The sequence below is a fragment of the Megalops cyprinoides genome, chromosome 24 (genome assembly GCF_013368585.1).
Source record: "Megalops cyprinoides isolate fMegCyp1 chromosome 24, fMegCyp1.pri, whole genome shotgun sequence".
Classification (NCBI taxonomy): Eukaryota; Metazoa; Chordata; class Actinopteri; order Elopiformes; family Megalopidae; genus Megalops; species Megalops cyprinoides.
The window spans coordinates 15,236,423-15,251,525 of record NC_050606.1 but is presented as its reverse complement, the minus strand read 5'-3'; the positions used below and the strand labels follow the sequence as shown (position 1 = coordinate 15,251,525).

Genomic DNA, 15,103 nt, shown 5'->3' with positions numbered 1-15,103 from the left:
ATATAAGGACATTAGATAAAAACATAAAAGATACTTTCAATTCATGAAAACATTTAACACTGAAGTAACAATATCATTTCCAAAAATAATTTTTGAAGTGGCCTCTATGTATTTGTACAGTATATTGAAACCAAAGACTGAGGATTAGTGAGTGACATGACAACATTTCAGATTTAATTGTACATACATGTGATATACTGTTGGGAAACAGTCTCCTTCTAACCTTCAGAAAAGGATCTAAATGTACCATTTAATACAACATTACTCCATGGGGACATTGGATTACTCAGATTGAGACCATTGAGTCGCCAGTCATTTTTATGGCCATATTTTATTGCCGTTCTTTAAATCTAATGGAAAAAAATACCATGGAACAATCGATACCTTTTTCATTGACAGTGAAGGTTAAGCACATTAGAAATGACACAGTTATTCTTGTTTAAAATTGTGTTTCATGTTAGCGGCCTCAAATTGCCCAAGATGGATGCCATGTCTCCTGGCTGGAAAGTCAACCGCATTGTCTCCAGAGATGAGCACAAAGAGGGGAACCTGTAGACAAGCTGGACTGCTATTCATCACATCCCTTTATTGGATCTAACGTCTGCCCTTCCCTCGAGTCAAATGCCAAACTGCAATATGAGGAACCATCACTATGAACAAACAAATGGAATCACCATTATGTTGTTGAAAGCTAATGATCACCCAGTTGTTGCCTAGACGATGGGGTGTATGCATTAACCCGATGGAGAGGAACATACCGTTGCTTAGAAATACATAAAGATCTTTTGCACTAAACAAAATGGCCTGAATTGCAGTCACACATGCTGCAGAAAATATTGCTGTTAAAACCAAATGCAAGGCTCTGTCTGGTATTAAGCAGGTAGAAAGTGTTGTGCTGTATATTTAAAGTGCCATCTACACAGGAATCAGTGAGTCTGTCTCTCTGTACATCCATCTGTCTATCTCCCTGCCTGTCAATGCATTTACCTATTTTTCAATCTGCCTCTCCATTTCTGGGAAAAAAGGCATTAATTATTGTGAGATTAAACAGGTAAAGTATTTGGTTGGACCTAGTAGATAGCCTTTTCCAAGACGAGCAGACGAACACTTCATAACCTCCCTCAAACACCGAAAACAGCCATGGCTGATGAGACAGTTATGCGGAACACTTCAGCTGATTAGAACATGGGCTGCTGGTTGGTTTTTTTGTTTTGCTGTTGCGCTCCTACAGAAAACAGCTCTACGGATAAAGTCTCGCGCTGTATCAGCTGTCTGAAAGTGTGATGCCTGGGTCCCTTTTCATCCACACCCTATTGAAAAGACAATCTTGTCTTGGAAGCTGTAAAACCTCTCCTAATGGAAACATGATACCCCTATAAGTGAGGCACTAGATTTGAGTGAAGCTTATCTCAGGCAGCTATCTCCAAAGGAACACATATTTCTGTAGAGGAAACTTAGAGGCTGCCATTGAGCCGCAGTACCTGGGAGGCCTCGCGGACTATTTCCTTCCCGCGATTGCATTAAAAGATAACCGCCTACGCAAGTCCGACTGTATAGATTGCTCTCAGCCCAGGAGAGTTTTGATCATTTGAAGAGTGATAAGCAAGTCTGGCCAGTGCTTCTGGAGGATCAGCCGTGGACGGCCAGATCAGAAGTGCCCCCGACTCACTGCTGAAGTGTTTACAGGGCTTGGCGGTAGCTGTTGAATTTTTGATGTGAGGACTCGCAAGGCCTCCTGGAAGTGGGCAGAGGGACCCGAGGCAACCGCAACCCATAGACACAGAATTATTAGGTTGGTCCAAGGCTCTAACTGCTGTCTTCTGACACCCCCTACCACTGTTGGAGTGTTCCACACTGCTTCTCCCCATAATTGTTTCGGGTGAGATGTTTTGCTCTGCACACAAATGTGGGTAAGACCCTTTGATGACCTTCTGTAGGGAAAAATCAAGTGCGGTGAAAATTCTTTTCAGAAGAGATCCCGTCCACTTACTCTGAATCAAGATATTCCATATTAGCATTCAGCAAACAGCAGGAGAACTTATGCACAGAAGACAATTCCTTCACGTCCTACAATCGCAGTGCCCTCTACCACACAGTAAAACATTTAAATCTGACGTCATCCAATATGACACAACCACCACTTTTAATGAGTATAATTATTTTATTATATTTTTACTCAAAAGCCCAGCTCTGACAAAAACCGTCGGGAGGGGATGTGCCTGGTACTGGGCATGATGGTAGCAAGATACAAATAGCGAGACTGTCACCGTCTCTGTCACAGTTTCCAATAAAATTTGCATCTCCTTTCCCTTTATGATGTTGTATAACAGATAAATACTAAATCAAACAGGAGCATTTTTATCCCAAAAATATAGTCTTTATAAAAGGTAACAACAAATTTTGGTGTCTGGAATCTGGCAACACTCTGTTACCGAATCAAAAACCCCACGGCTCAGGTTGCCACCTATTTTAAAATAAATAAATAAGTAAAATAGATAAAAGGGGGGTGAACGGTGTGTGGAGTCGATGTGATGATGGCCTGCTTCAGGGGAGCGGAGCAAAAGTGGGGAGGGTGGGAGCTATTATTCTCAGTGTGATTCCCCCTCCCGGTGGCCTGCGCAATTCTACCTTCCGCCATCCCGGCCCATCATTTTCACAACCCCCGCTCCGACAAAGCAGCACCCGGCCTGTTTCGGGATCCCTCTTTTTTCCATAATGGAGGCGGCGGCGTTGGCGGTGTTTGCGGTGGCGGCGGTGTTGGCGGTGGCGGGGTGGAGGGGACACCGGCGGTGTTGCCTGAATACGCTGTAACGCTGCGCGGGGAGGCGCTCGCTGGGTTTGACTTGTAAACAGGCTATTTTCGCCCGCAGTGATTTGTCACGCTCCTGCAAAGGGAAGCGGAAAATAACAGTCCCCGGCTGGTGGCGGGATGCCCCGTGATTTGAACTGATTGTGTGTGTTGCGGGGGATAAACGGCTATTGTTCCGTTTTTGAACTCACGTATGTACAGTCGAGGTAAACGCCTCATGTTGCCTCCCGCGAATCTGGTCAGAGGATTCTCAGGGGTTTGAAACTGAACTCCACTGCAGTTGCTTTGAGTTTAAAGGATTCATATGGTTCAGCTTTTCCAAAAGGATCTGGTGTTGATCTGAGCGATACCTTACCAGCAGCTATAAAGAGCACAGAGGAGGAGCATTTCCTGTGAGAATTGACTGAGATCAATTCAGTGGCAATGTACCAGCTGTTCCACCATGACCTTTGTGAACCATTATGAAAAGAGACAATATTCTTACAATCTAAGCTCAACACCTTGTTAGTTGATGAGAAGGTAAGCTATTAGTGAGCCATCCTAACTATGGGGTCTCCTGGGTTTTTAGTGAAGGATCCAGGTAACACAACAAACAGGATGGCAATCCAACAGCAACACTTTATTTGCCAGCTGGGAATTTTTTTTTACTCTAGAAGCGTTGTAGCATATTTCTTCATACCTCTTCTTTCCAGTGACAGCAGTTCATTAAAAAATCCGAATACAACATCATCCTCTTACATGACCCATGAAACGCATACTAGACTATTCTCACATCTTTGTAAGCTCCATCAGAGCTGACAGCTACCTGTAAGAGATCTGTCAATACTGATTATGAGCTGCTGGGTGACAGGGAAATGTTGTAAGACTGATATTGGCTCCTGGGTAGAGAGCAGGGAAACCAGGAAAGACTGTGTGACTCTGGTCCCTGCACTCTGCATTCTGATTTAAATAACACCTACAAGGCCAGGGAATGTATGTCTGAAAAAACAATCAGCACTTTACTTTGCAGTCAGCACTAATCACATCTAATCTGCGCTTCAAATTAATTTTAAATTAATAAAGTTTTTAGTAAAACTTTGTAATATGTAATTCCAAGCACCAAGCGTCATACCAGGAAAATGTCCCTTTGAAACCCTTTGAGTCATAAAATGTTTGGGACATTCAACCAATTGACTTTATTCAAGCATAATAGGAGACGGAAAGCAATTCCCTTCTATTTGTAGGGAATCTTGTAGCTCTATAATCATATCCCCATCATTTATACAGGAGTACTGAATAAACCAACTTGTCTAGGTATGAACAGGTGGCAAGATAAAAAATGAAGGAAACTAAAATTGAAAAAACAGAAAATACTCTGCTCTGTTCAGTGTTCTCTGTGCTTAACATTGGACCATTAGGGTCAGCCAGTGCAATAGCCCATGTAATCTCCTGGACTGAGGAGAACAATTAAACTTCATGCCACCGGAGAGACCCCTGGAAACTGAAATTCCGGAGACATAGAAATTGGTGCTTACTTACTGCTTTTTCTTTTTGTGTTGCTGTCTTTAAAGGCATCGTCTCTCCTGCTAACAGATTCAGACCTAAACCGCAGTGCAATACATACCATTGCCTGGTGCACATTCAAGCAACAAATATAGCTAATACAGACCTGATTTCTTCTTTTACTTGAATTTGATTGATCATTTCTGCATTCAGTTTCTATATACAAGCTATATATCAATCTGAATCTAGACATGCAGCCCCATACTCTGTGGTATTCTCTGTGGTGGTCCTTTAATATTTGTTTATACACAGCTTTGCTAAAGTGATATCTGGTATTGGCTATGTAGAATTGACATGAATAGAAATGACTTTGGGAGGGTCCTAAGGTAGGGCAATTGAAACTGCTATCAGTCAAATTTATACCTTACAATTGACCTATGCTCTAATATGCAATGACATGAAGGGCACATCTGACAATATCAGAGACTGCAAATCATTTTCATGTCCACATTTCCTTTTTAAAATGTGCATTTGTTTCATGTGGGAACATTATGACTGGTGTCAGAAAGAGGACAGATATAAAAACAGGAGAAAATAAAGGGTGTTAAAGGGCAGCTCTCTGAAAAGTTGTCGGTAGTTCAGCTCACAACTAACAGTGTCATTTGCTGTGAACACTAGCAAGTCTTGGCGTGTTTGTAACTGTTTCTAATCAACAGAAATAATTGACAGTTTACCAGTCCCGCACTGTTTTCTTATAAAACCAACCCACAGCATCCGGCAAATATCAACAACTGAAACACCTTGCAGGACTCCCTTATTGAGTATGTGGTAGAGGTTTGCTGAAACCTTTTTGATTGAATTAAAGAGTGATTTCAGAATTTCTTTTGCTCCTGGATTCCATCTGAATTCCTTTCAGTGTTTTCTGGCCCTGTGACTGCACCCTTACAATAAAGTTCCCCCTCAAAATAAAATAATGGCACTGCAAACGTTTCATCTTTAAATTATGTCATTATGTGACATGTCAGCTATGAACATGTTCAAAGGATCTCTGTGTTCCTTTGATATACATATGTAAAATAGACCAAACAGGTTCACCAACATCAAGCACATCACATCAGAAAGACAACTCAAAATGGAATGTATAACAAGGCAGTATAGTTTGTGTCTTATTTATAGTCATTTCCCTGTAAACCATCCCCTGAAATGGGGGAAACACACCAGACGAGACACAAAACAATACTCATAGTCTATTTAAGAGGGAAACTGTGTAGTGTGTTTGGGCACGGCACTAAGATGGAAGATTTTCTTACAAAGACCTTGCCCCCTCGTCATTTCCCCTGCTTCTTCCCACCTCTGTGTGGAAGTAATCAAGTGTGACATGAGAAAAAGCACAGGCTCCAGTCCTCCTGCTGCCCCTCCTGCTGCCTGTCAAATGTCCCCAGCAGTCCGATGCCCGAGTCTCCACAATGATCCCCCCCCCCCATCAATTTTGCACATGAACATCAAAATTCCATTAGACCTACTCGCAAACACCTCCGGCCCGCAGGCCCCTGGCTTGACCTGACTCCACACTCCGGCTGAGCTCCGTGGGCCCTTGCTGGTTCGAGCCAAAGGATTTTTCATCCGCTTTTCTCGTGATGATAATGAAAATTAACTCACAATGGCTCACTTCTCTGGAGATGTTCTACTAGTAACCGGGAATGGGGGAGTTTGAGTGGGAGGAAAGTTGAACCAGAAAGGCCACTTTAAAATATGTTAGAAGCATCTGGCAGGCTTAAGGTGACAGTCACTGGAGTGCCACATGTCTATAAAGCACACACTTCATAAAATGGGTGTCCATAATATCAGTGGGACCGGTCAGCTTCAAGGCCTAATGCACACATACCACTAGCTGTATACTCTGACTACACTCTGTGACCTAGAGGAGAGATACTAAATCTCCTCATTATTTTTAGTTTTGGTATTGCTTGGGAATTTTATCATTACATTAAGTTACTTTACATTTTTTTTTGACAATCCTGAGCAGTTCAGGGTGGGATTTCGGTTTTGACGCGTGTCTGTGTTACAATTATTAGTTGTAGACACATAAGAACAAACGTTGATTTAAAACAGGGAGGCAGCCGACTTCAATTGCATCATAAAAAAGTTGTCTGAGAGGGTTATTTATGCATAAACCTCAGAAACACAAAACAGTCTATTATTATTCGCTTTCATCACATGCCCCAGATCAAAGCCATTGTGGAAAATGATGTGAGTTTCGGACGGATTTCTGTCATGTGTGATTTGGTGGCTTCAGCACCCAGATTAACTATGTGGCAAAGTCAATAACCTATCCCTAAGACACAGTTCTTACATCAATTTTACAGTAAAAGATGCAATGAATGTATGATACCAGAAAATTTTCATATTGACCACAATTTTTTTAAGCTGACTTATTTGAGAGCTTTCTGTGGTAAATGAAAGTATGAAATATTTTTTGCCAAAATAATGTTTGTATTAATTACAAAAATTACTAAATTATTTATTAAAAGGTCTGGAACTCTGCATAATAATGAATGATTTTCATAATGCTTGCTTCAATACAGCATATGTACACTCAGCAGCGATTCAGGTTGCTGCTGCTCCTGCAGTGTAATGTGGCAGCCCTGTACCGTGCTTATGGACATTAATGCCAGGGAAAATTAACCAGATCCTATGGGAGACTGGTTGATGGATGGGAGGATGAGCTGTCATAATATTTGTTTCAATTAAATGGGCATTCATCAACTGGTAGAGCAGCAGGTGTTCCATGTTCTCTTTACAAGGCCTCTGTGAATTTTTAATGTCCCTCACCCCTGGGTTCAGGAAGGAAAGAATGATTTCAAGGAAAGAATGAGTGTCTTCGTTCGCTGCCGCATTAATAGTTTCGTGAACTGAAGCAAACAAAAAGTCCAGGTATGATGGGATCTAGTGGTGGCAAAGTCTCAGCTGGGACCTGACTTGAACCCATTTATAAACTCTTTGGGAAAGCTTGAATATACAAGCATTAGTCATGAATAGCTTTTAATAAGCAACATACCTTCTGTTTATAAAATAGCGAGGGTAAGAAGCTGGACCTTATGCCATTTGCAGAATAAAAAGCTGAAGACGCTGTGTTGAGATCCAGGGTGCAATTTGCAAAACTGACCTTGTTTTGATTTCTTTTCTGATATCACCTGCTCCAGTGTCTTTTTCAAGGCTCCAGACAAATTAACTGAAATCACTAAAGTTGCATTGAAATTCACAGGCCTCCGAACACTGAACATCTTTGCCCTTAATGTCCGGTGTTTAAGTGATTCGTTGTGAATCACCATGAAGTGAATAACTTCCCATTTGGACCACCGTCTCTATGACTGTTCAGAGAAAAACTAATGAATTGTTTCAGAACCACCTCACACAAGTTATCAGCCCCCAAAGCTAAACTAATTTTACTAAGAGATAAAATCAACTTGTTGATAAGTAATTGAATGGAAACATTAGAGCTTCCCAATAGATACTGACAGACACTGCAGGCAGGAACACTCAGGAACCTCAATTATCAACTATCAAATTCGTGATAAATTCATGATTACCCCTTGTTCAAAATAAAATACAGATAAATGCATCGATGTGAAAATTACAGCAACATATAGTATAAAACACAATTGGGGATGAATATGTCTACACATCAGCTTTGAGGGGAGCATTCTTGACCGGGTATTAAAGGGCTATAAGGAGTATCTTCTGATACAGTGATGGTGTAAGGCCTTGACCCACCTTGAATATTGCATAAGGTCAGGTTAGCACATTTGCCTTGAAGGAAACTTGGAGGAAGGGTCCCTCATCCTTGTACTCTTTGGGACAAAGGACTAACAGGAGCTCCTTGATTCAAAGATGAAATGGTGCAATTTGCTTAAAGACAAAAGGAGAGTTACCATTTGACTGACACCAGAATAGGTGCCCCTCATTGTCTATACAAAATGCATCTTTGGTCATTGCTGTATCTATAGCATCTATAGTACAGCCCGCTGTTAGTGGGGAGACGCACAGTCACACAGCAAGTACAGGACTTTCACTGATTCACTGTGCTGAAGCTTGTGAAGTAATCTTTGAAACATGAAGAAATAAAAAATGCATTTTAACTAGGAAAAGTAAATTAATATTTGGGAAAAGAGCAAATAATCGTCTCCTGTAACAATAACATGAAAAACTACTTAAAACTATTGAAGCTAGGTGTGCGTGTGTGTGTGTGCGTGTGTGTGTGTGCGTGTGTGTGCGTGTGTGTGTGTGTGTGTGTGTGTATGTATGTGTGTTTTATAGGAATGAGTACCTTCCAGCTGAAGACTTATAGTGAACTGTAAACAATAGACTGAAAGAGGGAACAAAGATTTTGAAACACAAGGATGTTTTCTCAGAGACCATTACATATATATTTTAGAAAGGGGTGGGGATGTACAGGCGGAATGGACGGCGAGTTGGGTAGACAGGACAATGAAAGCCCCTTGCATTTGACACTTGTTGACAATGGAGGCAGCGGTATCACACAAGAGGGGTCTGACCATGGTTGATTGCTAGAGAGCAATGGGGAAGGACAGAGTGAGAGACAGGGCTCAAGTAATTGCGGCATTTATTGTAACTTTGGATGACCGTGATAGGACACTCCTTCTAGTTTCCGTGACAACAAATCAGTCCTCCAAGCAGGTAAAAATAGGATCTAAACCCCGTGGTGGGTGCGTCGTGACAGAGCTGCGCACCTCAGAGCGAAAGGGAAAGCGCCTCAGACCGTAACTACCGCTGTGCGCCTGTTGATTTAAGCTGAACTCCCAAAATGGCAGGTTTTTGAGCTGTCCTGGAGGGGTGGGTCAGCCCTGACAGAGACACGAAGTGGTGATGGCAGAGTCCAGGGGAAGGGAGACAGAAGGCTGGCGACTGATGGACTCGATTCTGTCAGAGCGGCTCTCCCAGGAGCCACCGAGGCAGATGCCGTGCCAAGGACGGGGGCTGTTAGCGAACATGCAATGTGCATTTGTGACAGGACAGAGAGGGATAGAGAGAACAGAGAGAGAGAGAGCGAGAGCACAGAAAGGAGGAAAAGAAAAAAGAACACAAGCAGAAAGAATAATGAAGGAACTATAATAAAAAAAAAAAAAGAGAAATTGAAGGCTTGGTAAATGCTCGAAGGTCAGAATGAAACTGAAAAATAAAACGGGTATAAAAATAAAAGAGAGGGGAAAGAAACTGAGAACAAAAGATAAACGAAAAGAGAGCCGAAACAGAGAGAGGAAAAAGCGAAATAAAGAAAAAGAGAAGAAAAACATACAATTGGGCCTTTGATGTTTGCGTTAAAGTTTCTGCCTGCTGCTTGCGCCGCTCGCCTGATCTATGCCGCATGAGCGGGCATGCCTGGTGGCAGCATCAACACCCCCACGCTGTGTTCATTCGGCTAGCACCTGGAGGTCAAGAACAGAGTCCGCCCTCAATGGAATAAAGGTCTCCGCATTGGCTGCCCTGAGCTGCCAGCTGTTACGACCCGGCACGTACCGCGCTCGCGCCCCTCTCTGCCCGGGCCGTTGTAACTCACTGGAGTGGCAAATTACTCCACACCTACAGCCGTGGCCCGACATTATGATTAATTTGACCGGTAATTTCTCCTGTTTTTCATTTTAATCGGCTCAGCCATTCTGCTGTGGCAGGCCTTTCAGATCTAATTAAGATAAATTCCCGCGCAACAGACTTGGCGGTTCTCCCCTAGTCAAATCCCCCAAGCTCCCCGGGCATACGGATACCCTCCGTTCCAATCAATCAGCTCCCAAGAAATCCGACGGTCTCCACCCCTCCGCAATCAGCCTGTGAACACACTTAGGCTGAAAACACATGATTTCCATATTCTTTTTTATAACTCTAATTCCACAGGCTATCAAGGCCCGCTATACTCCGCCTGTCCGCTCTGAGATGGAGTGGGATCATGGGGCACATAGGCAGTGCAGACATCTGTACAAGAGCCTTTTTTTCCTTTCTGATCCCGTGATCTCATAGGTCATGTTTCAATTGTGTGGCCTTCACAATGTATGGGCTTATTTCGCTGGCAGCTTTGATAATGCAACAGAAAATCTATTACATATAAAAACCATCTATTGTATCTGTGTATGAGAGACATTGAATCCGACTTGTTAGGGCTGTTTAAAACATGGACATTAACACACTGGTTACAGGTGCTGTCCTTGATCAATTTGTTGGTATAATGAAAAAAATCACTTGTAAAAGGCCTCATCTTTTTAATAAAAAATTGAATGTCGAGCAGTTTGATTTCTAGGAAGATGTTAAATCTATTCCCATTTGGTTATTGCATTTAACTTGAATGGAAACACATGTTCTATTGTGCTGGAAGTCGCTCTGGATAAGAGCGTCTGCTACATGCATGTAATGTAATGTAATGCATATGACTTACAGTGTATATCATTTCAAAATAAGCCACATTCCATGCATTTTGCATTTCTTTTTTCCCTTCCATTTGTATCCCTTACTAGTACTGGGGGACATTTAATGACAGCCTTGGACTGTACAGAAACTTGCATCCATCTCTGCAAAGAAAGAAGACTTTCAGCAAGGAATTCAGACAGAATTCAGACATCAACGAAAACTGCAGCAAAGGAAGTCTACACAAATGAGGAACACACACACTGAATGCATGGCATCACCTTTTCAGATCAGTTTCCAATCTGGGCCAAGAGATGAGGGAAGCTCTGACCAGTGTACAGAATCCTGGGAAGAGGGTCCAGTCTGGGGGTGGAGGGGGAGGGGGGCCTAGAGGCCTGGGGTAGCCGACACATGGACGTGTCACCAGCTCAGGGGGAGGCTGGAGCTTGGGGCCTATTAGGGCCGGGCCCTGTTTTTCTCTTTGGAGCAACACTGGTCTCTGACAGGGCGAAGAAAGGAGCAGACAAACAAATGGATAATCTCATCCCGGCCATCAAAATGGGCCCTCCACCACCCAATTAGGGCCTGACACTGACGAATGTGACTGAGGGGAGAGAGGCGATCTTGGACGGCCTCCTCCAGATATGAAATTGTGAGGAAGGGGGGGGGGGGGGGGGGTTGGGGGGAGGGTTATAAAAGAAAATCATCATTAGAGTGACAGCCAGACAGACTGAGATGGAGAGATGGATAGACAGACTGAAAGAGAGACAACGAGGTCAACGGAAAAAAGAAACAGGACAGTTCACAGTTTGAAGCAGAGGGAGCGTCCAGACTGCTCATATTTATTGATGATTTGAAGATCTGAAGCTGTTTTAAAGGCAATTGAAAGCCTCAGCCTCACAATACACTCTTTACTTAAACCTGATATATTACAGCACTGGACACATTTATAAGAATCTAGAGATCAGAAGTGGAAAATGAAGTGGAAATGTAATGTTATACATACATATGTATATATACACACACACACACACACACACACACACACACACACCCTAATAATGTATGGCCACAGAAGCATGGGAGTGCACTGCACTGGTTTTAAACTGGTGATAACAATGTTGAAGTTTGATGCTAATGAATCGATATAAACCGAAGACACGTACTCTGAACAATCTGCATTTTTCAAAGTTCAGATTCAGTCCTTACTAAACCAAGCTAGGCATTCAACAGGATGCTAATGCTGTACATACAGATCTGCCCTCTCAGTCAGCATTATTTAATTGATCCTGAAATGTACGTTATTCACAAACACAAGAAATCAACAAGCTCAGATATGACATTAAACAAATGCTCAATGTAATCATTAATACCAGCTACAGGATTTCTAATCTTCAATGTACATAGTACATATGATATAGGGAGCCTCATTGGCAGGTATGGTTTTTAAAACATATATTTTTCAGCTGAAAATGTATGTTGTCACTGATTGATTCACCTTTTATGATTGATTCCCTGTTTATTTGCTGCCGGGCCATATATCCTTCATATCTCTATGTATTAAAGTGATGACATTTGAGATAGCAAATTAGATTTGGGGGCCTACAATCATTAAAGAGCAATTTAACCTCCACACTGTATTTCCTCTCGATATTAGTTGGGCCCAACAGCTTCAATATAACATTTATTGTATCCAGATACTGCTCATCTGCAGCGTCTTTCAGAAAATTATGATAAAACACTGCCTAATTAAGTTTCATGGCCTCATCGCTCAAATACATCATGATACGATTCTCGAAGCAATATACCTCTCATGTTCATTCTCTTTGTGCGTCTGAAAACCATCTACCGGGAGACTAAAGCCTAAACCATTTACTTTCAATTTCATTTCCTTTTCGGAAGACATGACAGCAGTCCAATGTATTTCTTCAGAAACAATATTTTTTTAGTCTGGTTTCCTGGCACAAATGCAATCATTCGGAATTACCTTCCCCTCTTATGACAATCACTCTGCTGCCCAGCTTGTTGGAAAATATTTTTTCCCCAGACAGATTGTGAATAATGTAAAAGGATGAACCAAAACTGAAAACTGGAATGTATTGAGAGGGTGAAATTCAAGCTGTCACTTTCAACAGCTCCCCCCCCCCCCCCCCCCCCACACACACACACACACACACACACCTCTTCCTGAACATAAGCCTTCCCTAGAAGCACCAACATGGACACCTTTATGCTTAAAGACTTTAAGACAGCTTTATGCTTAAGTCATATCCTTTGGTTACTGTAATCCAGCTCTGTTCTTTGTAGAAGGATGTTTTGTAGTTTTCAGTATCTTTTATCTTCTCCACGCATTTACAAGGAGCAATGTCCCACCTGACTTAATCAAGTGTCATGTTAGATAGATCTGTGATCCCTTCACAAAGGCTCAAAGGCTTATTATATTGGTGTAAGAGACACAACATGCTAATAAAATTAAATATGTGCAATAAATAAAGCAATGAATAAACAAAAAAACAAAAAACACTTAGCAGATAAGTCTATAACAACTGCAACGCTTTAACACTTTAAGATGTTGATTATCATCAGTTTCTGTTCCTTTCCATTACTTACAGTATGTTTTTTGTTTTACATTTGCTGATGATCAAACTTATGAAAAAGGTATTGATTACATAATCATACGTCTTATTGAAATTTAAGACAAATTTGCTTTGTGGTTGGATTGATTTGCCTCCCAAGTGTATAGCACTCCCATAGCACTGTATCATTCATAATGAGCGGTCTAATCTTTAGAAAAAACACAGCCATGGATATTGTATATTGTAACCAGATTTTGGGAACCTGCCTATGCAGAATATTTGTGACAGAACATTTGCAGACACCGCCTTTACTGTACCCCTGCACTGAGTATGCATCAGCATGGGGGTTGGCGCTCTTACCTGGAGGGGCGTGGGCGGGGTGAGGGGCGAGGGCAGGTTCCGAGGTGGTGAGTGGCTCTGTGTGGGAGGCGGCGAACTTTGGGGGCCTTGGGATGTGGGTAAGGGGGAGAACGATGAAGGAGAGTGCTGCTGACTGGGTGAGGCCCGCTGATGCTGGGATGGCTGCTGGTTTGAGGGCTGGGAGAGGGTTTGCCCCACGTACTGCTGCTGCTGCTGCTGCTGCCTCTGCTGCTGCTGCAGATGCTGTTGCTGCTGTTGCCGCTGCTGTTGCTGCTGTTGGTGTTGCTGTTGGTGCTGCAGCTGCTGGAGCTTCTGCAGGTGCTGGAGGCGGGAGTTCAGGGATGAGGTAGCTGTCACGAGAAAGATTGAGAAAAGAGATGTAGGCGATGGCAATTCAGGGATTTCTACTTAAATAAATCGCTCAAGTGGTAATTCCTGTACACAACTTGTAGTTGAAATGAATCAAAAATGATTAGTGAGAGACGGACAAAGCACCTGAAATTAAAATTCTCTCAGTCTCTTGCTGAAATTCACTACACAAAGGTGACTTGCAAAGCGCCCTGCGCATAGATTGAACAGATGCCCTGTCTTGCGCAGAGGAAATTGGGACTGGGGGGGGGGCAGAGCAGAGTTAACGGAGTAGCAGCGGGGAGGGGCAAAATGACACCTCAAGGTCAAGCTACGGAGCGACTGATCAACCATTCTGTCAGCATTCCCGGGTCTTAGCCGTCATCCCGTCACAGCTGCGCCTTAAGAACGCGCCGGCACTGACAGCGCTCATCAGCAGGGGGGCCAACCGCTGGTCAGAGGCTGGGCGGCCGCAGGGAGACTTTCCCTGCGAGCCTCGCAGGTTACTTAGGCGACCAGGCGGGGGGTAGAACAGACCTGGGGAAGATCAAGCTGAGAGACCAGCCACTTCACCACAGCAGCTCCTAAGCTTTACATTCACTGAGAAGTGGGAACAGCAGAGAGAAGATCGTCTAAATGGACTCAGCAATGTAATAATCTCAAGTTCTCTGTCTCTGTCATTTTTTAAAATGTATACTATCTAGTATTACTAATACAAGAAAAACTCCTTTGATAAATTATATGAAATATTAATCATAAACTAATATAATGCTGCTCTTACAAATGCACACGTTAATGAAGTGTAATGTAATTCAGATCAGTGCTTGGGTAAAATGGATATTTTCCCTATTAAAAACTGAATAAATAAAAACAATACATTTGCGTACAAATTGCTCTTTCAACATCAGTATAGTAATTTTGGAGTTCCTAGGATCTAGTATGTAACAACAAATTTTTATAAAGTAACCACATAGTTATATGACGTGTGCAATATAACTAGTTGTTGTGAAACTGTCTCTCCTGCTGATCCTAACTCCAAGCCATAATGATCAAATCAAAAGGCTTTCCTCTGATTATACACCTTGTTTAACAATGGACAACATTCCCTCGCAAT

The 15,103-nt window shown here is 42.5% G+C and overlaps 1 protein-coding gene across 1 annotated transcript in view; it reads right to left on the bottom strand.

Annotated features, from left to right (window-relative positions):
- Positions 1–15,103, bottom strand: part of LOC118771417 (POU domain, class 6, transcription factor 2-like) — a 71,947-nt gene that overhangs the window by 18,747 nt on the left and 38,097 nt on the right. The window contains exon 4 of the mRNA XM_036519405.1: positions 13,642–13,991. Within this exon, the coding sequence (XP_036375298.1) occupies positions 13,642–13,991 (350 nt within the window). The remainder of the gene's footprint in view (positions 1–13,641; positions 13,992–15,103) is intronic.